A 27,029-nucleotide genomic window follows, 5' to 3' on the forward strand; every position below is an offset into this window, starting at 1 on the left:
TGTACTTATCCCAGGAGACAAGAAATCTAGTCTGGGGGTCTTCGAGATGTATGGGGGGTCTGAGGCAGCTAGTTGTTGTTATAATGGTTACAGTTGCTGTAAACCTCAATACAGTTTCCAACTGGACACACTCCGTTGACACATTTAATAAGCGTACAGTACTTTGCGGTATAAAAATATTTTATTTGCTCCGTAAAAAAGGTCTTTCTTGGCCCAGTACCTGCCTCTTTAGGAGGGGAGGAACAAGTGCTACGGGTGGCTAAAACCCCTCCATTCCCTTTTGGCGTTGGGGCCTTATAAATGTCTCCGGAGGTCAATTGAGCTCATGTACAGCCTTGGGGAAGATCTTGTATGGCTTGTGGCCCTTCGTGGCCAACTCACCCACCTCTAGTCTACCAGTATTATTGGCTCTTAAAAAAGTTAACACTGAGGTTTACAAATATACCTTTTTTATATAAAATAACTGACCGATCGCGCTTTCCGCACTTGAAAGAAAAGACGTACAGAATAGAAATGTCTTCGTGTGTCCCTGATATTGCCATAAAATTATGTTATTCAGATTTTTATATAATACATTCATTTTTAGAGGGGTTTTTTTTTTTTTTTAAATGACAGCACTCCTTGTTTTATTGAAATAAACCTAAAAGGCCTTTATTTTCTCGAGACGCTGGCCACGGCCTTCTTTGCCGCGTCGTCGAGGTCGCTGGCGGACGTTATGGGCAGCCCACTCTCCTGTAGGATCCGCTTAGCTTCGTGGACGTTGGTTCCTTGAAGAAACGAAAACAAAAACAAAATAAAGTAATTCAATATTCCGCTAGTTAATGAGCAATTTCAAAGTAGGTTTGCCTTTTTCCCCAAATCTGACATTCTGTAGTTCGGAATACATTACAGAACTTTTAGTGATTATGTTTAGGGATTATTACTGATATCTAAACTTGTTTTACTTGTTCCAACAGCGTTATTCCTCATAGGGGCAGGTAGAGGTTCAGAAAAATCCCCCCTTGTGTTGGAAATGGGGGGTTTAGCGTGTGCAATAGACAGCGTATGGGGGAAGAAAGGGCAGTAAATATGTGGAATTCACTACCAAAAGCAGACATGGCTGATCAACAACCAAAGACACATCATGTGACAAACTAGAAACTGTGCCTTAATGTGCAATTTTCTGTGTATTTTGGATTTGCTGAACGTAATGTTTCTTTTTTTCTAACCAAATGAACTATGAAACCACATAAAGTCCCTCGGATTATCCTGAAAAGAAACATCAAACTTGGCTAACGCGTCTCCAAACCAGCGTTTGAGTTTTATGAACGGATAGCCGTATCTCAAAATAGCCGGTTTAGTGGTGTTTGCCGACGCGTTCAGCATCTAATGAACACACCGATGGCGTCGTATCTGCCCCCCTGTGATGCCGTGTGCTAAATTTGTTTAAAAAGCACGATAATGAGCCGCATATTTCATAATTACGGCGTAAAGTGTACATTGGCATCCTCGGGGCTATTAAACAGCGCGATCGGGGCATTTTGTGCTAATTACTTCAACGCGCATTTCGCTCGGAGTGACGAGGAAAGAGCCTGGAAGGGTTACTTGTAACGGTGTCTCCCCACCGAGGAGGAAATAGTGCGTGGTGAACAAAGGCATTCTATACACTTTCCTTGCTTTACACGATGAGATAAGTTACACGCGTGTCATTGGATTCACACGCCAAACATGAGTCCTCGGTTTATGTTACATATATACTCAAACCATACGTCTCAGTATGTAGGGGGGTATATGGCATTGTATGTCCGGAGGTTGGGGTGCATAGGTGACAAAATGTATTACACCCAAGCTGTTGATTGGACCCTTGTCTAGGTTGCTATGGCGATAAGACCTCAAGAACCAGAACATATATATAAAAGTGCCCCAAAGAGCTACTTTTCACATAGCCAGCTCCTCCATTTATTGAATGGAGCCGCAGGAAGGAGTGGTGTATCCCCACGCGTACGGCCCCCCAATGACACAACCGGGATCCTATCTGTATAATCAGCATTAACGCCACATATGGGGGACTGCAGTGGTGGGAGAACGTATCTAGCGTCCTGAACAGCCCTTCCCTTAGAGAGAAACAATCCCAATGCTCGTTCGTATGTATTCATTGCTTCGCTACACACAACCAACCATTCCAAGCGAGGCAGTAATCACGTCTCACACCCCGTTACTATCCAAAGTCATTTTCTTTTTTTGGGGGGGTGGCAGGAAAGTGTACGTGTTCTCCGTTGCCCATCTGCAATCAGCATGCGAGGCGTTTGCAATTAACGTCACATATTTTACAACTGATTCTATCCTCAATGCTTTAGACAACGACTAGGATGAGGGGAGGACTCGCAAATGTAATTCAGGGAATGGAGGGATCTGGACACTTTAGGGGAGAAGTATATCTCTCTGATTATCTGATTTCATACAAAAAGGGGTTTTAGAACTTAAATGTGCATTGGATTTTTTTTCACATTACAAATTGGGAAAAAAATCCTTCTCTACGTAAATCGGCCAAAAGGGTTTTCTGAAACGCATGTTTGTTTCTCGCCACAGCGTGGCGCCAGAGAGCTGTGAACCGGTCCGAGCTCGAGTTCCTTTATTCACGGCTTTTATGAACTGTAATACAATGTAACGGTGAAAATACCAGCATAAACGTAACCCTTTACAACCAGTGCCGGTAAATATATATATATATATATATATATATTTAAATGTATCAGGCATGTGGCTGCCAGTCCAAAGCAGACACTCGACGGCTCGCAATCTCATCTACTTTGCGCTGAAATAGTCATTATTATCATCATCACCTTTTATTTATACAGAGCCAACAAGTTACGCTGACAACGGCTCTGCCCTTATTGTAAAGAGAGAGCCCATCCATAATAATCTGCAATACTTTCTTAATTCTTCCCCTTAGGCCTGCTTCCACTGTTGCAGAAGTACATGATATCACTCAGCTGCAGAGTATTTTGTTACATAGGACATAAGGTTGAAAAAAAGACCCATCAAGTTCAACCCTAACTTGTTGAGTAGGGAGACTTCTGATCTGGACCTTGATGTTCTCCTGTTACAACCCCCCCACCAGTCTAGTCCTTGTCTTCCACCAGAATCCATCCACCTCCTTTGGTTCTTCGATCCACTAAAACCAACAATACGTCTGAAAATGCATTCAAAGTGCACACGAGTCATCCTTCCTCAAAGCCTGCCTGCCTTAAGACAATATGACCAACCTTTGACATCTGAGCCTCTACTTACCCTCACAGAAGAACTGCTGCCCCCACTCAGCATGAATATTTAACACGTGCAATACAGCGAAAGGCTCGTCGGGATCATTATCTGGCCTGACACAGCCTACTTATTCTTTGCTCTCTTTCTTCGCCCGCTCTTTGTACCCCAGAGCGAGAGATGAAACCAGGTGTCTCTCTCCATCTTTATAAATCCTTAAATTAAAGCATAAGGATTCCGGCAGCGAAGCAGAGAATTCGGCGAGGTAGACGCAAGGGTTGCAAATAGACGCCCCCTGAACAGAGCCGGCGATCCAACATTCTGTAGCATTTCATTTGTCACATCATATCTCGCTAGTTAGTGATCTAGTTGGATAATTGAATGACCAGATGGTGGACCTGCTTTAACTTTGAGTTTTAACATGAATCTTAAGTACCTGGCAGAGATGAGATGTAAAGCTGACGCAGCGACACGCGAGAGATTATTTATTCGAGAAGCCTTATTATACTTTGGGATTTTGTACATCGCTTCTGTTCTTTGCACGGAACATCTTGTTTTCCGTTACGTCCAGTCTCGTTAGGGCAAGGAACATCATTAAATAAAATGTTACCGTATGCGGTACTTTGAACATTCCAAGCAACAGAAGACATCTTTGCAGAAGATGCTGAGATCGTCTTGGGCTTCAACTACATTCATTACAATATTAAGACGTTGGGAAGGTGTTGGTCGACTCAATAACAATCATAAGGAGGGCGTCAGATCATAGAAAAACATCATGGATACTTGTTTCCCATCTTCCAAAAAAAAAAAGCGATTGGTCTCATAAGAAGAGACCTTTCTTTTTTTGGGGAAAAAAGTACAAAATTTCTAATTCAATCCCAAAACAGGTATATCTGGCACTCGGGTTGTCTTTTGTAGATGTGAAGGCCAAACAAAGACAATCTGGTAGCCTCTGCTGTAAGTATATATACACCTCTATAAAAGCCATAACCTTTATCACAGATCAATAAATTGTGAGGGGAACCCAAATTTACATAATTACAGAGGCGGAAATGCTTAAAACCGACCATTGGCATCCAATGGACGTTCTACCAACGATGGTCCTTAGGATGGAGCAAGGGTCACAGGGTCCCTTTAAATGCTTCGTCGTGGCTGTACGGTACGGAGGAGACATGACGGTGTTCTAGAGACCAATGGGTTAACCCTTTGTTTTCCTTTATCAATGTCTAAAAAAAATGCGACATTATCTTCCATTTGGAAGACGTCAGTGAACGGAATAATCAACGTCGCTCATGGTTTAGCAGGTGGCTGAGACAGATACAGCCATCAGCTTGAAATGAGAGAGAAAAAAAAAAAAAAAAAAAAGAAACCCAAAAAACAATAAACATGTCAGGTATCTCGCTGGCATGCTAAGAGCGAGTATATCTTACCGAGGAAAATTACCGGCAGCAAATAGACTGGGAAAATAGAATTTAAATGGGAAAATGGTTGTTTGTTTGTCAAATAAAATAAGATTAGCGGATAGTATAAAAGCACAGACACAAAAGAATCTCCCCCCCCCCATCGTTCCCTGCGTACGTTTAATTCTTATATCAACGGCGAAGACGCGAAATGGGTTCTTTTTTTTTCAATGGGAACGATAACCTCTAATTGATCGGCTGAGGAGAGGTTTATAGCAATAATGTATCTCGTCACGGTAAAGAAAAAAAAAAAAAGCTTGGCATGTGCTTAAAGCTACTGTGAAGAATGACAAAAAAAAAAAAAAGGTCTGTGAACATAGAAATATATATATATTGTAGTTTGAGGGTATACAGTCCAGGCGGAAGCCTATATCGCCATTAATTTACACCATTTATAACGTCGTTTCCTGTTGTTTCTATACACATTATCAGGGGCTTTTAGGGCAGTAGAACCCTGCGATACCCTCATACCCAGCAAACATTCTGAGCTCCTAGAAAAGAGGGGCATCAAGGGAGGAAAAAGGGGGTGATAGATGGATTTGGAGTACTTTGCTGCTACTTGGTTGCTTGTGCTTCCCCTTTAAGTAACTTGCATCCAGAATCATTTGGGAAGCGCGCTCCTTTCTATCAGCGAGAATATTACTTTAAAAGAAAGAGGGGAAAGGAGATAAAACCGTCACAAATACATAAACAGACACTCCGGGGGGTTTAGGCTGCATTATCCGAGCGAACGCAGAGGAAACAGTATAATGCGGATAAAAGGATCTTCTGACAGACAAAAAGCACTGAATGTGTTATCTCCATTACAAACACTGGGAACCATCTTAAAACTTGCGCTATACTGTATGGATCAAGTGAAAAATGAGCTAAAAATCAACATTCTCTTTATATCGTGGAGAGAGAAGACGATATTCTTATGGTTTATTAACCATTTTGTGCCAGAGGAGTGATATTCTCTGTTCCTCTCTTCCACCTCTTACTTTCCCATTTTCCTCTTTTCACTCTATCCATCAAGATTGTCCACTCTGCCCCTGGATGCCCGCAGGGCAATTACTGTCATGAACAGAATTTTATCCCGAACCAAACCCTCTGGAGTGATAGAGGATCATGAATCCATTGGCAGCTACAGGGTTAAATATTTTTTTCTTTTTCCAGCAAACAGAAGCGCGTTTCTCATCTTTTTTTTCTCCTCTGCAAATGGTAGAAAATTCACTTAAAAAGAAAATCCCGTTCAACAGCCCCCCATCCGTCTGCAGGGGCCGCAAGCAATTTCCACGAATTATTTTATATACTTTGTTTTTTATGTGTAAAAACGGCTCCGGAGCAGATTATTACTTTTATATGGGAGCGGGAAAGCATTCTGCATTCTCTCATTACAACGAAAATAGCAGATCCTAGATCCACATTTACCAGGCGGTAATTCCTCTCGCCGAGAGACTTAAAATAAATAGGGACGTGTTTGAAAAGTAGTCTTTATGGCGAACACCCAGTAAAGCCGCCTGGAGCACCCTAATAAAAACCTTAACGCAACTCGCTCGCTATTTATGGACACACCCTATGGCCTTAAGCTCCTCCCACTTTCACGCATGCCTGCCAACTGTCCTTAAGTGGTGTGGACGGACGATACTCAAAATTCTGGACACCTGGATACTTTCCCAAATCTATTCTCTGATTTTTTTTTTTAAGACCACAAAGAGGGGCAAATTAATCCGTATAGACCTCAAGCGCCCCCTACTTGGTGGTTGCACATAGTTGCCAACTGTTATGAATCACTGGGGACAGTCCTGAAAATTCTAGCCATTTGGATGCCTGCACATTTTTTTTCTGATTTCTTCAGAACACTATATACATTTTTTTTCTAAAAAAAAAAAGGGCAAATTATCCTCTGCTTTTTCATATTCCCCGGCCATCCCCGGAACAAGGGGAACACGTCCATCTGGGCCAAGAACCCTCTAACTTTAGTTACTTGAATTCTCATATGGGCTAGAATACATCACAGCAGGTCTCAGCAGGCCCCTGGTTGTCAGTCCAACTGCTGAATTTTATAGAAGAGATTCTATATAAAAATTCTGGCTTTTATATACCCCCCCCACATTTTTTGTTAAAAAGCATAATGTCCCTCAGACAAGTTGCAAACATGCAGTCCCCCAAAAATGCGAACATTAAAAATAGCACTAAAAATAAAATTTTATTCTCTGTAAGACAAAGTAAGGAAGCCGGGTCTCAGCTGGTGGGCCGCCTCTTGATGATTCAAGTAAATATAAGTAATTAAACCGGTACCATGTTCAAAGAAGCCGGTAATCCGCCCTTCATTCCCTGATCAAACAGCCCGTAATTATTATACAGTCGGCAACAAAAGATTTGCTCGTAAAATCCGACCGAATCGAGGCAGATTTAACTGATTAAAAACGTTCTACATTGAGACATTTTTAATTCACCGGATGAGGATCAGGAGCCTTCTGACTGCGGTATCTGCACACACTCCGGTTAAAAAATCCCTTTGCCGTTTAACCCTTTCATATCACAGTGCCCAGAAACTCGTTACTCGTCGTTTCTATCGCTGGAATAATTAGTTAATAATGAATCAACCAGCGTATGCCTCGTGTTCTAGACGAATGGAACTAAGCCATTCTTTCAAGATCCTAAGTATTTCAAGCAGAGAGTATGAAAAGTTATAGAAAGTTATGGAAAGTTGTGTAAAGGCAGCCTACTCTTCAACTTTCCAACAAAAGGAACCTGGGATCGGCGGCACAAACTTTCTGGATAAGGTTTTTATTCATTGGGTATATACGCTGGGATTTTGAGGGCCGAACATCTTGTTATGGGGATAAAATGCTTTGGCATTGAAATGGCATCATTTACCTTCGAGTCTGACCACCAAAGGAACTTTCAGTTCCAATTCCCGGCAGGCCTTCGTTATTCCATTAGCGATGATCGCGCAGTTGACAATTCCTCCGAAAATGTTGATGAGTATCGCTTCTACCTAAAAAAAAAAAAAAAGAGAGAAAAGTACGCTTGTTAATATATATGAAAACGATTTTCTGCTCACATGCAGGCTTTCGGAATGTGAAAAAAAAATGGAGAGATTAAAAGAAATAGCAGCGTTCGGAAGTTAGCGGCATTCAGCAGGTTGTCCGAAATCGGAAAAATTAAGGATTCAGAGTCTAGCTGCCCAAGAAGAACGTTATAATCCAACCTCTTTGATATCCAGACGGTGCTGAAATTGGACACCCCTCGTTGTTAATAGAATGAGATTTTAAAAATGTCTGCACCGCTGAACTCTAAAATATTGGGGGGGGGGTTAATTATGTGTATGCAGAAAAATATTTATACTCTATCCATGTTAAATCTACAAGATGTTGATATTTGAGCCACTAGTCTGTTCTCTTGCAGCCACTGAAACACGTATGGATCATGCATAGAAATCTTTACTTCCAATCACCGGTCAATCGAAGGTTAACTTGTTTTGATTGACTAACAATTGATAGAACGTTCTGGGCTTTTAGAAGGTCCCCGAGGACCACTTCCAGAACCACCAAACGGGATGAGTATTTTCAGGCAGAAACTCGACACCGCATGATGTCATCGGACACAAAAAAAAATCAAAATCCCGTTCTAGAATGTCCGTGAACGTCCAACTTACGACAAATCCGAAGTACCGGAACCGATGGATTTATTCTTACAATCCAAAAAAATACTATTACGTTTGAAAATCAAGTTTATTTCAGTTTATATTTAAATACAAAGAATAACGTTTCAACGTTGTGCGTCCCGGAGGGGTCAGCCGCCGAGAAGAATGCGCGTGCCCAAGTGTCAATATAATTACACACAGCCAGCAGAAGCGATTGGGCTTTAAAATGTTGTGATTCAAACCCCAAAAAATTGCATTCAGCAATTTGCGCGTGAAACCCAGCAACCTGAACGGTCCGAGCCTTTGCCGGAGAAACACGTTGGAAGAAAGCCCACGCCGCCCGTGTACGTTATATCGCTACGTTTTAACCAGACAGTAAACTAAAAGCGTTTAATCGATAGGAAAGCGAATCGCGCCGAGATTTTAGTCTCTGGTTTTATGGCAATCTTATAATTAAACCCGCCGATGTTTTTAGAAAGTCTTGGTGATTTAGTTATACGCTGTTGGGTTGTTTCTGTATTTATGTTGGACGGTCCAGTCTGGATAAGTCAATTTAAAAAAATTTATATAAAAAAGTGCAAAAACAAAAAAAGTGCACATTTACAAGAATTACAAAATAAAAAACATGAATAAAAAAAACAAAAAGGGCCCGGGCCCGGCATAAAAGCAGATTTTATTTAAAATCATTCCAAAAAATACAAAAGCTCCGGGGCTCTTACGCAGCCAGCTATAATAGAGACATAAAGAAACCTGGCGGACTGTTTGCGTTTTAGGAAAGCATCTTTTTCTTGGGCACGGTTAGTCAGGGTCAATTAAAGAGGCAGCCCCGCTTAAAATGCCGTAAACTTCTTCACGGAATCGCCTCCTTTAAACTAATGAACAATCCGTACAGTAAACCCTTTATAGCTTCTTAAGAAATTGGGTTTCCACGTCTAGGCCAGCAAATTACAAGCCTCGCAACAAATCATAAAAAAAATACAGAAAATTACTTTTTTCCCACCCTTTTTTTCAAAATTTGTCAAAATTCATTCGCTCCTATGGGTTCCGACACATACTCGACTCAAGCTCTTAGCCAACAGGTAAGTGTTACCAATCCTTGGGGGTTTTTCCTCCTTCCTTCCTAAAATGGTCATATGATGTCATACAGTGTTCACGCTCGCACAATTCAATGATTTCCATATGGGGTAGAAGTGTTTGGATAGTTTAAGCACCCTTTATTGCAACTTAAGGAACGTGTTAACATTTTACTAGGTAACCAAAGTGCCCATAAACTGCAGACCTATTCATAATTTAAAAGGATTTCCATTAATTTTAATACGAAAAAACTCCAGGGCAAACCTACAATAATTGCTTGCGCAGTCGTGCAATCGGCATTATCCTAACTGAACTTGAAGGGAAAAAGAAAGAAAATGAACAAAAAAACCATCCATCAGTAGGTGGATCACCTGCACTCGCTCAAGCATACAACGCAAACAAAAATAAATAAATTGCGCTGTTCTTCCAGATTTTGAGACACGAAATAGCAAATACGCTAATTATTGACAAAAACCTGGTTTTAACTCAATTTGTTCCAATAAACTCCCTTTATCAGCACACCTGGAGCCGCCATTGTTGTCGGTCATGTGATATTTTCCCTGCTCAAACAACACACTGAGCTGATGCTTTATGGCGATGCTAATGAAGTCTGTTGGTGGGAGCTCCTATTTGAGGAGAAGACCCGTTGAAAACAGCACCCTGCTACCATGATATCATCGGCGCGACTCCCATATCTGACGAGCCAAATCTTATTTTGGAACTCAAGCGAATTTAGTGCCGCTTGGTCATAAAACGCACTAAAGGATTTTCCGTTCTATAATAACCGGTAACATTTCAGAAGAGCCGGTCTCTCTGAACTCTTGTTTCACTGACCCCGGGTTCCAAACTGTATAGCAGCGCTCTGTCATCATTAGTCCGAGAATTAATAAGAAGGGCATTAGTAAAGCCTTTACTCTCAAAGCACATTTATAAATCTATAAAGAGGACGTCTAGCTGTCTGCGCTTCCAACACTCGGGTCCGCCGGGTCCGTTCTGTATCCTGCTCACCAACGCGAAGGTTAAAATATAATGGCTGGGATGCTTGTGTTATTGGGAAACAGATGAATCTATAAAGCTTTATCGTTTCATGCGCTTTATTGCAGAATAAACTTGGCTCATGCAGCCAACACAGGAATACAGTTATTCTGTTACAGTCGGGCAGATTTAAGACATGAAACAACGTTGCAGAAATAACTATAATTAAAAAAAAAAAAAGTTTTAGACTCAATTTGCATAAAATTTAGATTTGTTTCTTGAGGCAATCGAGTAATCAATGATCCACCCAGAGATCGGGGTAAAAATCCCAGGATTTAGGGCAAACCCTGAGACTTCCAAGGTTAATTCATTCACATGCTGCTTATGCCTTCAGCTACTTCTGGAACTCTAAGCCAGGAAAACAAAAGCAATCTTGTGTAGCGACAGTAGAACGCGGCTGGATTAATATAATATATATATAATATAAATATACATATATATATTTGTCTGAAAATAATAGGTTCTGTCTTCAGCAAACGGAGAGCCACAGAGTAGGAGTTCAAATTGTGATGAGGTCCTTCCTCAGACGAGATGCCTGTTGAACGCTAACCTAAACTACCCTGCTGAGTTTCTACACAGTTAATCTGGAAAGTCCTCCTTCAAAGTAAAGCTGGGCTTCAATCAACTTAGTGAGTCTGAGTAAGGGTTTAGTGAATAGTGTCCCAGAACCCCCAAAATGTCCAGAACATCCTCAAAAGAAAATGTTTTAATCATCAATCTTTGCCGAGTATTAATACGCACATATTCGCAACGCCGTCGGCTTGAAGGTTGTCTACAAAGATGATGCTGTTATGCAGTTATTTTCCACTAGAGGGCAGTAGGGGCTAACATGGGAGGATTCTCCGCCCGGGAAGCAACGATACAAAAACATTTCACACAGATCGTTATTTTAAAGGTTTTGCAAGAATGTATCCAGTAACACACATTTTGGATCCCTGGATTTATTCCGTACGGTTTGTGTGCAGGAAAGAGTAATAGTAACAGGGCAGCGTCTGATTCCAGCTCAGTTATGTGTGTACCCGCCCTTCGGGGAGAGAAAACATTTTTTATTTTTATTTTTACAATTAACCAAATATTTTTGATGGCAGCGAGTAATAAGGACGAGCTGCAGAATATAAACATGAAAGGGTTAAGAATGGGAACGACGGTATTTAATCTGCCAAATGCATCCGTTTCCGTAATTGTGTTTCACCTCCGAAAATACCTCCAAGGACTCCCTCCCCAGCAGAAGATTTTTTTGCAGATGTTTCCTGTTAATGAGGCTTGGCATTACACCTTTCCTTTAGTGGGATGTGTGAGAGGGCTGGGATTTAACAGGTGTTGACATAAAACGTCTTTATGGCAGCTAAGGAGTCTGAATTTAAATCATCTTAAAGTGGCAACATCACTGCCTGGAATCGGATTTTTGGGATAAAGAAATTTAATAAAGCCAGTGATAGCTTGGGATACAGAATTGGTGCAACTGGAGACAGGCAACATTATCTAATCTGTGTCCTCCTATACTTCTATACTTTCATTCTGCCTGAACCAATCAACAACAATCAGCAACTTAACAATAGGAGAGAGATAACTTAATGGAGATGAATGCTGATCCTGATAACAGAAGTTACGACGACTGCTCCCATGGTATACACATTAGGCAGATTTAACAAACACTGTACTGCTCAGATTATAGGCCGCACCGCCCCCCCCCCCTTATTTAAAGAGAACCGTTTTTTGCACCTCTCTTTCTGCAATAGTATGGCTTCTTGGAGAGCCTCTGCAAAAGGGCGGAGTCTGGGTGGAGCCATAGCGCACACCATGTGGACAGCCTTTTCCCCTGTCCCTCCAATTGGGGGAGAGGGTGTGTGCGGAAGCCGCGCCCGTTTGCAGAAGTCCTCTGAGAGCCCTGGTTCACAGAGCTGAGTGTTAAAAGAGTGGTAGAGCATGAGAGTGAGTAAGAGTGAGAGCATAAGGGTGCGTGTGTGAGATTATCTGTTCCTTAGCAGGTCTAAAAATTAGGTAAACACAACCTTAAATGGACAACACATGACACATTACATTTATGCAACAAAAATAAAGCCAAAATGGAGAAGTCATGTGTGAAAAGTACACCTTATGATTCAACCACCTTTAGCAGCAATTGTTTTCTGTATGATTATCAGTCTCTCACATTGTTGTGAGGAATTCTGGCCCATTCAAACAGCGCCAAGGTAAAGTAGAGATGCGATGCAAGGTGAAGTTTCTTCTCGAAAGCTATCAAAATATGTGAATTAAGCCTGCTTTTCCTTTTTTATGTCACCAGTAGGTTGCGTACAAAACAAGGGAAAAAAATGCATAATTACTGTAACTCCCCTGAAATGGCAAATGTTCCTGGCACCTAAAGGGTTAAGCAAAGAGAATGTCATATGGTCGGTTTCTACAGCGTTTTCAAAAGCCCATTCAGTGATAACAAGAGCGCTGCAAATTAATCAATGCTTTCTGCCATATGCTGCAATGGCGGAGACCTTTAGTAATATCAGGGCCAGGAGAAAGTGGAAATCAGTGCCGATACTCTCAGCATTTTGTACTGGGAACATGCGCGCGTTCAGTATGTGAGAGAGGGCTTCCAAGAACCAGCAGATGCCCTGGCTGCGACGTGGGTTCTCTCTGTACCCGCTCCAGCTGTACCAAAGAACTTCGGAGAAGCGTCTCAAACCGTTCCTGTTAGTTATCAGTATCATCTGCCAGCCCCAAATGCCATTAACCCTATCATGTCCAGGAACCTAACCTCATTCACATATATAGAGTCAGGCAGGGAAAATTCTCTGAAATTTCAACAAGAGACTTTTAAAAATGTTTTTTTTTTTTTTGGGAAATGTCAAAATCAGCCGATAATGGAAAACGTAAGAATGTAGAATATGGAAAGAACAGCTCAATACTGGGATAAAACATAAAATGCAAAAAGCAAAATAAAAAAACCCATAGTATTAATGCTGGATTCTTTAATTATTATTTAATATTTATTAATACAACATGCTTTTTTAATGCTCATTTTTAACAATAATAAAAACTGCGGAAAAGGATCATCTCAAGTGTATTTTTTTTAGATAAAAACTAAAACAGAGGCTGTGTTTAGAACTTCACTTTCAACCATTCCTGAGATTAAAAAGAGCTCAAAAGTAGATGCCCATTGGCCACCAGGTGTGGCAACATCTATTCATGTAATTATGAATGGGCTAGTCCTCTTCTAAGCACGTGTGCCTGTAATCACTACAAAGCACGTGTTCCAACGTTAATGCTACAGAGTTACAATCATTTCTCGACAGTTCCTGAAGTCCGAGGTGGCCCTCTTTGCCAACAACAGATAGAAAGACTCTTCAGCCGCGGTGATAGCGGGACGGATAGCAATGCAGAGATGGAATAATAAGCCTCTGGAGCTCATGGTTTTGTCACTTGAGAAGCTACCCTGACAAGTATTCCCTGGGAAACCGACGATCCGCTACCAGAGAACGCTACAGAATTAGGTCAGGCCGGCCTTCCGTGGAACGAGCGAGCTAAAAAAATCCTTAATGGCAACCGAAGAAAGAGCGCATCAATTAGGGTGAAATAACAGGAGATCCAGAAACATACAGCTAAATGTGAAAGTAGGTGTATAGATATCTAGCTACAAGTGAGAGATGCTTTGGAATCAACAGAACCAAACATATATCAAAGAGAAAATGAAATTCCAAAACGAGGTAAGAAGAGCCATTCCACCACGGGGATTAGGAGGCAACGAGATGGAGGCGAGTTTGCAAACTCTACCTGGTGAAGCCTGGGGCCGATGCGCTTTTTTGGGGAATTTTGAAGGTCACGAGGTTTTAATATAAATTGATTTTTATAGCCCCCCCCCCCCCCCCCGTACTTACCTTTCAGCAGTCCTGCCGCGAGTCTCCCTGTTCGGTCTCGGTGCCGGCTTGTAATGCTGAGTGCCGGAAATGAGGTAATCTTCCGGCACTCAGCATTACAAGCCCCGGCACCGAGACCGAACAGGGAGACTCGCCGCAGAGGAGAGAGAGAGAGAGGGGCGCCGAGCGGGTACTGACAGCTTAGTAAGCGAAAACCACTCGGCGCCCCTTTCTCTCTCTTTCGCTTTAAAAAAAAAAAAAGGGCTTGGGGCGGCAAAGTGCCGCCTGGAGCGGTTGCCCCACTAGGCTCCATTGTCGGGCCGGCCCTGGCTGTATTCCTAAAAGTGGCCCTGCGTTTTAGTGAAAGCTGGCGATGAGAGGGGCAGAGAGACACAGAAGGAAACTAACCTGAAGACCAAAGCTCTCATTTATTTCTTCAACATTCAATCAGGTTTCATTTTCCTTTTTTACAAAGTTTTTTTCTACTATTTCTGAGACTAATAAAAGTTTTAAAATGTTCTTGGGGCCCATTAATTCATCAGAAAGTATCCTTCCATTATTTTATATATAAAGAGACACAGCCTGGTCCTGGTATTAGAAAACAAAGCTATAGAGAGAGAGCTAGATTCCAAATTAGGGTCTCTGTATTACAAACACCCGAATGGGAGAAAGCTGATAACTGCCCCCCCCCGTGTCCGCTTTAGATCAGAGACACCTAAGAAAGACCCCGACCCCTCAACCCAAACACACACCGACGCACCACAGTCTCTTCAATATCCCAGCTGTCCTTCCCTGGCCCTGTATGGTTCCTGGTGTGGGGTGATCAGGGAGCTCATGTTTTGCATCCCTCTAGATTGTAAGCTAGCGAGCCGAGCCCTATCGTCCGCCTCAGTCTGTCGGACCCCTTTGTAAGAACGGAAGGGGGGCTGAGAAAAGTACCTTCATTCCTAGAACTCCCCCCCAGCGGCAGGGTCTTAGCTGCCCCGTCTTACAGGTTTCTCTGACGCAACACATGGCATCTCATGGACACACACCTACACTGCGCATGAGGCGTAGATCCATTTAATTGGAGCACTATATCTAAAAACCGCATGTCTTAAGGGCTTTAGAGCCTCTCAACTACTCAAGACCTATTAGAATTACAATCTTTTTGCGCGCCAGAAGATGTGCCGGTGCCAGCGAGCCGACGGGAAGGGGCAAGCCGCAAGCGTGCGTTACCGATTAACCTTTCAGTGGATGAATGCATGCTCACAGACCATGCCTTTGGCGCTTACCGGGTTAAAAGCTCATTAAAATCCGTTGTACAATGATACAGGACATCTGCCTGTTGTGATAAAAAGAAGACGGACGCCGCCGATAGGTTTTGCTGACAGTTAAAAAGAAATAGAAGCCGCGCTAAGTGAGAGAGCACATTCTGCAAAAGAAATAAATCATAACACTGACGTTCTGTACCATACAAACAGAGAACAATATTTCCCAGCGGACGCGAGGATTCTCTTTAATGGCAAACAAATAGAAGGAGAAGTGTGCTTTCCACTCCGGTGATGATTGGATTCTTTGCATGATGGGACATTAACTTTTAATGCATGAAGTAGGAGTGATGGACTTGGAGCCACCTGCGTCGGGTTTGATGACCAAGAACATGGTTCCCGGAAATAAAAACCGGCAAAAGCCAACATCCTTTTCTTCCATATGTACCAAACCGCTGACTGTCCCAATAGATACTTTTACTGAATATATATATATATATATATATATATATATATATATATTTGTTAAATCTTTCCACTAGGGATCAAAAATGGCCGCGCAACAATATTGCAAAAAGAACAATCAGAAATGTTTCTTTTATTCTCTGGCTCACAGGAATGGTCAATTTTAATGTTTTCCTAGTAAAAAGCTTGGTTAAAATGGCAGCTATTGCTTGGCTTAAACATAATCGACACAAAAAAAGTCTAGCCCTGAGAACAGAATTCAATATGGCAGATCAGCTATAGGCCTTGGTGGCTGGGGCTCTACAAAGACTGCGTCCTACTGATGTATGTTAGTAAGTTGTTTCGAAGAATAATGGATTTTATTTAGATGATTTAATTTTTTGGGGGGGGCTTTTAGGGCTGTAGAACCCTGCGATACCCTCATACCCAGCAAACATTCTGACCTAGAAAAGAGGGGTTCAGGAGAGAAAAGAGGGGCACCAGAGGAAGAAAGAGGGATTTGGGGTAGGATAATGGACTGTATCTGTTAAACCTAGACACTTAGATGACACTGTCAGTGGGGAGTGTAGGACATTTCATTGCTCACCGACTCCGACCTTAACAACTAAGAACATTCAGCTTTACAAAATAACATCGTTCACAAGGCTGGAAATCACATAAATCACATGGATCTGCAGCACTATACTACCTCTGAACAGAGCGCTCTCTATTTTTTGAGACACCATTATATCAAATGACCCAGCGGACAAATGTTATACCTTAAATATATAATATATAAAAAAAGGGAATATTTTCCCTTAAGTGGGCTACATTAAAACCTCCCGAGTAATCGGAAATGTCAAGAATCGCCTTTAGGGGAGGGAAAGAAAAAAAAAATTACTTTCTCGTACACCGAGAGATGGCGAAGTGAATTTTAATTTTGCAAAAATGAGTCGACTTTGGCCTTTGCAAATTATAGCGCGTGCGGAGATTTGGGCTTCCCGCTGCGTTCCTCGCTCTTATCTCGGAGATATCGCTGTTGGAACGTAATTTAAGACAGTGAGCTGGAAGGGTAAGGCCAGAATTTAACCGGTTAAACTTCACAAATGGCTTTTAATGAACATTCGTAACATCGCATCTGTCTTTCTTAAAAAAACATTGTATCACAGACAGGAGAATTTATATTCTTTTTTGAACAAGAACTAAGCTTTTATTTTTTCCGATATTAACGCGCAGCTTGTTCTTGTCCCGACAAGAAAAATATCTGTCTAATTAATCAAGCATCTAATCTAATAATTGAAAGACAAAGCGTGATTTGGTAGCCCTGTTCATTACAGAACAGCCAGACAAGATTGCCAATAATTTGCTGAAATAATCGGCTATTTGATTTTTTATTTTTTTTCGGTATGAAACAAAAAGCACCTCCGGCAGCACAAAAAAAAAGGGAAAAAAAGACAAAATACTAAATCAGAGTATCCCGATCTTTTAAAAGGGTTTGTTTCATGTTATCTCCCAGTGTCAGATGGTCTTTTATGAGTGAGCCAAGCTGGCTCGCCGTTATACAGCCAACTAAGTTTAATAATTCAAATTAGGGGTAATGCACGGCGCCGTGTGACGGGACGCCCAGCCGTCATACGCCGAGATTAATAGCAAGTGTGCGGTGATAATTGAGGATAATTCAAAAGACACTTTTAAACCACATGTAACGTTAGTATACTGGTATTTTTCATTGTGGTTTTTTTTTTTAATAAGATGCTTAAAATTGAAGACGCGACAAACATTTTTTTTTTGTACCTAATTGCCAAATTCAGGCATTTCTGGATTGTCAGATTTGTTCTCCTCCACTGGTCCAGTTCTGTGACTTTAGAATGGACGTGTCTCAATATATATTTTTTATAAATCAGTCTCCGGAGAGGCTAATCCAGCCTCACGGATTATAAATTTAGGTATAGGTCGAAAAAAAAAAAATTATGGTCTCCTATATTAAAAGCCCTCTCTCCTCAGCATAGATCAAAACCCCCGGCTATTAAGTCGTGGGACAAAATAATAAGAACATATATTACTATTCTGCTCCACTTAAGACCCGTTTAATGCATAAATGCGCAGACACACAACTCCTGATAACACGCAACACGACGCAAAAAATAAAAATGAAAGTTTAACAAATTTAAGCTTTTCCTGGGATATATTTAGAAGAAAAAAAAATCCTATAAATATTTTGCATATTTTACAGTATTATCTTCTCCTTTTCTTTATACAATTCATGTAACCACCGGAGGTCAAAGACATACCGGTTTTTAGGACAAAAGAAGTGAATCTCTCCAAAAATGCTATAAAAGAAGAATAATATTTCTCATTTGATTTGGTTAAACAGACTCAAGCGGAGGGAGTATAATACGGAATTTAATGATTTAAAGATTTTTGGCTAAAGTTAATGTATTTTAATGTAGTCATAGCAAAGGTCAATTAATCAGCCAAGGAACACTTGAGCTCGGAGACCAATGAGCCATCGAAAGGGCATCTGGACTTATGCGCTTAGAAACATACCGTAACATTTTTACATTTTCATCTGTTCCGTCAAATGAAAGTTTTTCCTTACAAAAAAAAACATTCAGTAGGGGGGAAAAAAAGATACGGGGGGGATGCTTATCCTGAATGGGGTTCATGGGGGGGTTCCCTAACGCTGGTCTCGTCTTCAGGAGCCATATGCCTATGCCATGCATGTTTAAATCCCCTCACTGTATTACCCTCTACCACTTCTGCTGGGAGGCTGTTTCACTTATCTACCACCCTATCTGTGAAACGAAACCTTCTTTACAAGTGGTAACTAAAGGGGGAAAAAAATACACGTTTACACGGCTTGAAATATTTGTATTATCCAAAATGTTTCCACCAAAAACATGTTTTTTAAAATGTATTTATTTATGAAAGATATTGGTAAATAAAAAAAAACCCCATAAAATTTCAGAAACGAAGATGAATAAAACATACAGATTAATGTCTAGCATGCACCATGGAGACATTAAAAAAAAGACATCTGTATTTGTTACGGGCAAAGGGCAAAATCTGGCATTAAAAGACAAAAAGATCATAAATTATTAAAAATTTTGCAAAGATTTTAATGTAACCTTTAAAGTATTTTGCTGGATTTTTTAACATTCAGTTATATTATTATTATTATTATTATTATTACTATTATTTCTTAACCGGTCTAAACAATAACGCAAAAGTAATATTTTCTTTTATATTTATAAGGAATACGTTATCAATTTATGGATTATTTCTGAAAATGTATATATATTTTTTTTTAAAGCATCAAAATGTAGACCTAAAACTGGGAAGTGATTTATAATCCAGCCAATAATCCAAACCACGCATTCCACGGAGGGTTACACATAAAGTAGCCATAACCGAGCCATATAATGCATATGGATTCATTGATTGGCGCTCGGAAAAATGGCGAGCCAACTTTAAGGGAGAAGACGCTGGCTGCGAGCTGCTTTAGAAACATAGAATTCACGCGGACTGACAAATTTCCCAGAACAAATTTATATCCCTTTTGTTTTACAGTCCGTGCGGATGATGTATGTCGCCGCACGGATGATGTATGTCTCCGTACGGAAGAGTCATGAGCAAGGCATCCATTTTTTTCCCCCCTCTTTTAATATAGAGCGTTCAATGACAGGATGAACGTGTTCATCATTTTTCAGATATTGCTTTTGCTTATGATTTTAGGCCAGAGCTCGATGTCCGCACGGCGAGCGTGATTCCCATTTTTATTTTTTTTGGGATAAAAGATGTGAGTTATGGAGCAGAATTTTGTAAGCAAGGTCTTAGGTGGAAAAGTTCTGCAAAAAAAAACCAAAAACAGAAAGACGACGATATCTCTTTCGGGATACATCTCTCGTGACCTCAACGTAGCGTCGTCGGCTAAAGATGGGAATTACATTGTAACGAATGTACCGAGTGCCAAAGGATGGAGGAATAATTCTGTAGATTTGATGGACGTAATGGACTTTTATAACCGGATGAAGTTGGCTAACGGGCTACTTCTTCTGGAAATGGAAAAATTCTGATGCGCCAACTGTCGGGGAACAATATTTAATATGGCGCCAACTCACACATCGGCCAAGTTTTGGCTTCTAAATAACAAAATATAAAAAAAAAATAAAAAAGACATTGACCTCACGTGAGACCCTTGAGGGTTCTTTGAAAACCCAAGCCATGGCAACAACGGAGACGTCTGTCTCCCCCTACATACGATGGCCAATGCATTCTCTAAAAAAACAAGAAAATAAAATATAAAAACAAATCTAATGGGTTATTAAGTATTATGGAATTCGATAAATACTTCAGTTTATTGTAGTTTTTTTCCTTGAAGGTCCAAATTATTGTTTCAAAGAAAGCAATTACATCACGTTAGGTTTTTGTGGCTTGATTTTCTGCTATCGGCAATATTTTCGCATCTTCCACTTACTTTAAAGTAGAAGAAACTGGGCCCCAGTGGTGAGGGGAGGGTTAACCATAACGACATCAGAGCTGGATTTAGAACGAGCTATCGGATTCTCTTTCTGGATAAATTGCTCTTCAAAAAGCCTGACATGATGGACACGAGATTGACCCCCCCCTCGACTCGCCACAAAGTATCATTTTTTGATTAAATGATCTTAATTTACTTGTAGAACGTGCAACAAAACTTTGGTGAAATTGACTAACATCTACACATAATTTTTTTATGTATCTGTCCTTTTTTCTATAATTGAATATAAAAAAGCCGAATCCTTATCCGGCGAGCGTAGTCTGAAACTTCCAAAGCCAAATTTCCTCCGTCGCTTGGGAGAAAGTTGGAAATTCAGAGACTGAACTGCTGCCAAAATTCCTCCGGCATGAAAAACTCCAGCCAAGATATGAAAAATTTAAAAAAGAGCCAATAACTAAAGAAAAGGGGTATGTAAAATAAAAAGGAACCATTAACTCTTGAAGAAGTATATTAGGAATTCGGAGAAAATGTTCATTCCATTCATTTGAAGGAAATATTTTTTTAGCATGTCCGCGCAGAACAGCGGATACTTTATCTTCTAGATGTCATGGAATTAAAAACAACCGTAAAAAAACAAACATCACACGGCTGGGATAGAGATGGCCGAGCGCGGTTCTAGATTTATAGAAGCTGGAGAACCATTGGCCATCTTTGTTCTAGATCATCTTTGAGAGGAAGAAACATTTTTTTTCCTTTGTTCCTCTTCATTTTATGCAACTTAGTATCACAAAGCGCGGCATTAAGACCATTTCTTGATCTATACGCGTCTTTAAAAATATCGTAATAAATCGGGCCGGGGCAGAAAAATAATGGTTTGTATAAATTGAAGGATCCTTCTTTGGAGGCTTCGGTTACATCTGTTTGCATTCAGGGCGCAAGTTATTCTCAATGTTGACACCGGGCGCTCCGTCTTTGCGAACATTTAACCTCCGGATCGCGGTATCGGGCACCGGGAGAGGAATATCTTAGGGGAACACTGAAGTGGTTACCTCCAGTGACAGCTTTCTAATTATTGTGTCAAGCATCAATCCGTAAGGCGGCCGGTGCCGGAGAGCGCTGACTGACAAGGCAATCAGCTGCTTACTTAAAACCCAAGTATCAACTTCTACGAACGAGTCCCGCCGAGCAGCTAAAGAAAAAATAACTATATCTACAAATAAATCGCTATCCACAGGGGGAGAAACACAGATATCTGAAGAATAAAAATACTAATTTATTGTAGCAAAAACAACAAATATTTTGTAGACAAGAACAACTTGATACACAAAGCCTGTTTAATTTTTATGTTTAAATGCCCTTGCTCAGCACTAAAAGTTCAATATATCGGTGGTGATAAATAAGGGGGTCCTCGCCTCGTTTAACCGTGACCAGCTCCGCTCACAGCTGCCGTCCAACGAGATCTCGTTCCATTAAGTCAAATTCTGGCACAATAAGGGGATTCTAATTGTTATCAGAAAACCGGTGTGGACTGCGAGACTAAAACAAGGAGGGTTGGAGAAAGTTTGGCTGGGAAGAAACTGTCTATGTCCAAAAATACGAGAGTTACCTACTTGAAACGCCCCCCCCAAAAAAAAGACATTTTTTCTGACCGTCCCTGATATATGTTATGGTTTATTATTAAATAGTGATGTTCTGCCAGCCTTCCCATGCGCTGCAGAGTGTCTCGGTGTGAAACACTCTGCAGATCGGCTTGATCCGGTCCCTTATCAATGGATCAGGAGTCTAGACTGCCGTACCACTGAGATGGATATGTATGTATGAGTGTGCGTGTATGAATGTGCGTGTATGAATGTGCGTGTATGAATGTGCGTGTATATGCGTATATGTATATTTATATGCGCGCACTAGTTCTCAGATTTCTATGGATGATAAATTTACATTTTATGGTTACTTTGGTGTCTGCAACAAAGGTAATAGTTTTGAAATCATAAAAGTGCATTTCTGTATTTGGAAGAAAGAACAGGATCGCTCCTTTTTTTTTTTTTTTTTTAAACGTTAGAGGATGTTTTTTTTTTACACAGAGAAACTGTTAAATATCTAGGGACCGAGTCATTATTATCTACATGTGGATTTAGGCAAACAGCTTAATTTGTGACACAGAGAGCTTTGCAAGAAGAATTAACCTGCAACTGGAGATACGCCGAAAACTCCTCCGGAGAATGTATTCATTATCTCCTTCACAATATGGAGGTTTTAACTCATTAACGCTAAGCTCTGAGCAGACTGGGTTATTTACAAAACATTTGTTTATTGTGCACCTCGAAGGCAAACCGTTACATCGTCTACGCCGCTGAATTTCAATGCTCCTTCTGAATTTGGTTCTCATAGAAGTGATTTTCTGCGCCTTTATTTTACTATCCAACATAGAAATTAATTTATTCGGCGTTCTAAGAGCATATGGACGAACACAAAAAAAAAAAAAAGGATTTCTTTGAGAAGACCATATTTACATTGTTGGGGCTGAGAAGACAAAATAATCTAAGCTTTGGTAAAAATGACCATTTATCTAGAAACCCAAGACCAAAATCTTCATTTGACGCAGGGGGGGGGGGGGCCTCAGTTGAATGTTTATTATCGACAGAATTTGTATAATAATCCGAATGAACGGTTTAACGTGGAGATCTGAAAACCTTTCAGCTTATTATTTTGGAAAGGCTTTTGTTTCCTCCGCCTTTGAGTTACTGGAATATTTACACAGTTGACGGAGGCCGCTTACACTTTTCATTACACAGAAACAATGCTGCGTAGTTAAAAAAAAAAAAAAAGAACCAAAATCCCAACATCATCCTTTTTTCCTTCAAGTTAAAGTATTCCATAATGTAACAGTAGAAAATTGAAGTTCTTTAAAGAATGATTTGCACAGTAAGCCATCATTCTGCTTCAGCACGAGAACACTTACAAATATATGCGGCAACCAAACCCCTGACTTCTACAAGAGGGTAATTGCGAAGACGGATACCGACTATTAAACAATTTTGTTAAGTCGTGTGAATGTCTGAAAACGAGGAGCGACCCCAAGGAAACAAATGAAAACGAAGCAGGGAGCTCTGAATTCTTCTTTGGACTTTGTTGGTTGTTTCACTCACACTCACTTACGCTCTCTCACCTCTTAACCTATCCTCCAATCAGGAGAGAGGGTGTGCCCGGGGGCGCCACTCTTTTGCGGAAATGCTCTGGGAGGCCTGGTTCACGGGGAAGTGAAGAAAAAAGACACGGGGAAAATCGGACGAAGAAAGAAGACACAGAGACAAGTGAGCAAAGGAAGAAGACAGAAGAACAAGAAGAGGCAAGAGAAGAAGCAGAGCTGTGAGAAAGTAGACAGGGAGATGGAAGTGGTGGAGAAAGTAGGGAGACACAGAGAGAGTAAATGAGTGTGTGGCAGAGAGTGAGTGACAGTGTGAGATGGTGAATGAGGTTGAGTAACAGCAGATTTGGTTTCCTCATGGAAATTTCCTCTGACCCGAAAGGGAAGGAAACTACATTTGTTGTTTGAAAATGAACGGACCAAAAACAAAAATTAGTCTGACTTGTTTTTTGGTCCGTTGGGAGGGGGCCTTTGAGGGATGAGTGTCTCCTTACTACAAACTGCTGTGAAAAGACTCTACAGACTGCAAGTGAGTGTCCTGCCCGGTGCAAAAATATCCCACTAACAGAATTCTATGAAATTAAAGGATTTGCAAAGCCTGTGTCCTGAATGAATGATATTTTATCTGTATTTATTCATTTTGCTTCAGACGGATCAGTGTGAACTTTTGAGTAATTTCTGAGTAAAGGGAGATGCCTCCCAATCCATGGAGCACACACTCAATCTGTGGTTTGCGAAAATAATTAATTATAGTCTTACTAAGCGGCAACAATTCATACCTTTAATACAATTTGCATTTTTTTTCTTATGTACCAAGTATTGGCCATTTATTGCCTTCTTCCACTGAACTCATATATTTCACTTACATTTTGAGTTGACGGTGGGTTCTATTCACTAAAGAAAGAGTTTGCAGGACAACTGCGGTCTTAACTCGCTCACTTCATTATTCATTCTGAAGGAAACAGAGGTTTACCATCTTTTGGGGTGACATTGAGCATGACCTTTTAACCAAGCGTCTCCACAAAATTACACCTAAAACTGAGTTTTAAAGAAAAGATGTTGTTTACAGTGTCCCGTCCAATAAGAGAAGTATTACGGATGGGCAAAAAGAAAACAAAGCTGGGAAAAGTATGTAGGTGGTGAGGAGGTAGGGATACATCTCCATGAACCTCAATGGTCTTCTACATGGACCTCCTGGAGAGACGATGACATGGTTTGGTCTATGATTGATACATTGTATCAAAGTGTAAGAAACTCTTTTTTTTCCTCTCCTTTCCCAGGAATCGTTTCTCTTTAAAAATTTAAAATCTTGGCAGGAAAAAGGGGGAAGAGAAAAAAAGAAAAAGGCTAACGACACGTGTCAGCCTCTTGACCCAATCTGGGGCTTTAATTCCACATTATGACTTCGATAAATGCCATTATTTTCTCAATGTAAAATAAAAGAGATTACAGAACGGTATATTCAAAGTCTTACCGGCTACCCACGCACCATCTGAAGGCTGTACTTTGTAACAAGGAAGGAGCGAGCATTAAATCGCAGCCAAATGCTCGCAGATGAAGAAATAAAAGGGGGGGAAATATTCTTTAAAGAGATTAAATGCACTCGGAACAATACGTCGAACAAATCCTCCGGTGGGTGCCGAGTCCCCGGTAATTGTGCAGAGGAGAAGAATGTATTAGACAAAAACTACTTGATCTGCCGGCGCGGTTTTTAGAGCCGTGGTAGGTGCGCGGAATCCATAGAAAATCGCTTGGAGATTACAGAACAAGCTATTGATTATATAGTGTAATGCGTAATGGCAAATTATGGGGGGAGGGGCGCGAGGGGGGGGGTCTTTAAATTAGGATCTGTGTAATCGCTGCCTGTTTACACCATTACCAAGTAAGCAATCTGTTCGGATAAATACTTCCAAGGAGTAAAAAAAAACCCCCCAAAAAACAACTTGTATTTATATCTATAGAGTCGTTTGGCGGCTCTGCCACGTGCTAAGGGAGTGGAGGTTTCTGCGCGTGAGCTTACAATCTAAAGGAGAGAAAAGGGAAAGGAAAATTGGATAATGAGAAAAAAGGAAAAGGAGAAAGTCAAAAGAAAAATACTAAAGTGATAAAGATCAAAAGTGGAGCAGAAAACTGCCTGAAAATCAGGACTGTCCTGTGAAAACCGGGACACTGAGGAGGTATGTGCAGTGGCAAAGTAACATAGGGCACGGCATGTTTTCTTTGGTGAGGTCACCATTGATGATGTCATCTGTATGTGTTAACTCATCTGGAAACTCAGCATTCTGATTAATTGTTTTTAATAATCCCAATTTGAGTTTTGTATCAGTTGAATTATTTACAGGCCTCAACAAGAACATTTTTAAATGTCTAAACCAAAAAAAACCTGATTTTTGCTAAGCAAGCCCGAGCCTTCGAAACAACGATCCGTGGTTGCCGAGCGCGGGCTGTCTGCGGAAACCACAAGCCGCCTTCTGCGAGTCGGAAAACCCGACGAGTGCGTTTAACCTTCCGCATAACGAGTTCAACTTTGAAACGCGTTAATTACGGCGTGTTTACAGGAGGACGCCGAGGTCTCCGGTTATTAAGACGGAGTCGCAGATGTTTGCTTAGAAACAAATTCCCTCTCTGTTTTAATTGAAGGGAAGACTCTGCGAAAGGTGCAGCGCGCGTGATAACGATTAACGGGAAAACAAGGAAATCAAATAATTAGCTTTAGGAGTGCGTGGGGGGGGGCTCGGGTTAGAGACGACGCAAATGTGCAGAAGCCGATGGCTGCGCTCCTTTAGAGAATCTGCCGGCAGATCGGCCCCATTCGGCCCCCGTCTAGTCGCCCGTTTCTCCTGCTGTAAAGACTCAAACCTTACAGTCGTCGGCCTCGTCTTAGATTCAGGAGCTGTATGTCTATCCCATGCGTGTTTAAAGTCCATGTAGAAGCTGTCACCTCTCCTGGGAGGCTGTTCCACTTGTCTACCTATCTATCACTGCATTACATTGACCACATTGTCAGACTCTGCCTTAGATAGGAAAGGGCTTCAGAAAACTTAAGGTTTGTTAACTAGCGGTAGCATGTTTTGGGGGAAGTAATTACTAAACTGGGAATTTGAGGGTGAGAGGGATATGTCTTCACCGCCCCCCCACCCCGTATAATGTATAGAGGGCTTTCAATAAAAACTTCCATATAAGGCCTATTATCATTTGTTTTATATAGCGCCATCATATTGTGCAGCGCCGTACAAAGGGAAAGAGCACATAGCCAGTGCTGTGTAACATAATTTAGACTTATAGAAAGTCCCTGCTGAAAGGACCTTATAATCGAGATGATTATACATTATACAGGAGAAACGTTAGAACAAAAGGCCATAATCTAAAACTAGAACAGGGGCTTAGATGGAGTATCAGAAATTTTTATTACTGACAGGGTG

General features: G+C 41.0%; 1 protein-coding gene across 1 annotated transcript in view; it reads right to left on the reverse strand.

Moving 5' to 3' along the window:
- Positions 1–651: 651 nt before the first annotated feature.
- LOC149278710 (succinate--CoA ligase [GDP-forming] subunit beta, mitochondrial-like) overlaps positions 652–27,029 on the reverse strand; it is a 57,147-nt gene continuing 30,769 nt past the window's right edge. The window contains exons 10-11 of the mRNA XM_089501868.1: positions 7,563–7,683; positions 652–767 (exon numbers count right to left, since the gene is read on the reverse strand). Of these exons, the coding sequence (XP_089357994.1) occupies positions 652–767; positions 7,563–7,683 (237 nt within the window). The remainder of the gene's footprint in view (positions 768–7,562; positions 7,684–27,029) is intronic.

Source organism: Sceloporus occidentalis, unplaced genomic scaffold, assembly GCF_023333645.1.
Source record: "Sceloporus occidentalis isolate IW3139 unplaced genomic scaffold, rSceOcc1.0.p SCAF_183, whole genome shotgun sequence".
In the NCBI taxonomy this organism is placed as follows: domain Eukaryota; kingdom Metazoa; phylum Chordata; class Lepidosauria; order Squamata; family Phrynosomatidae; genus Sceloporus; species Sceloporus occidentalis.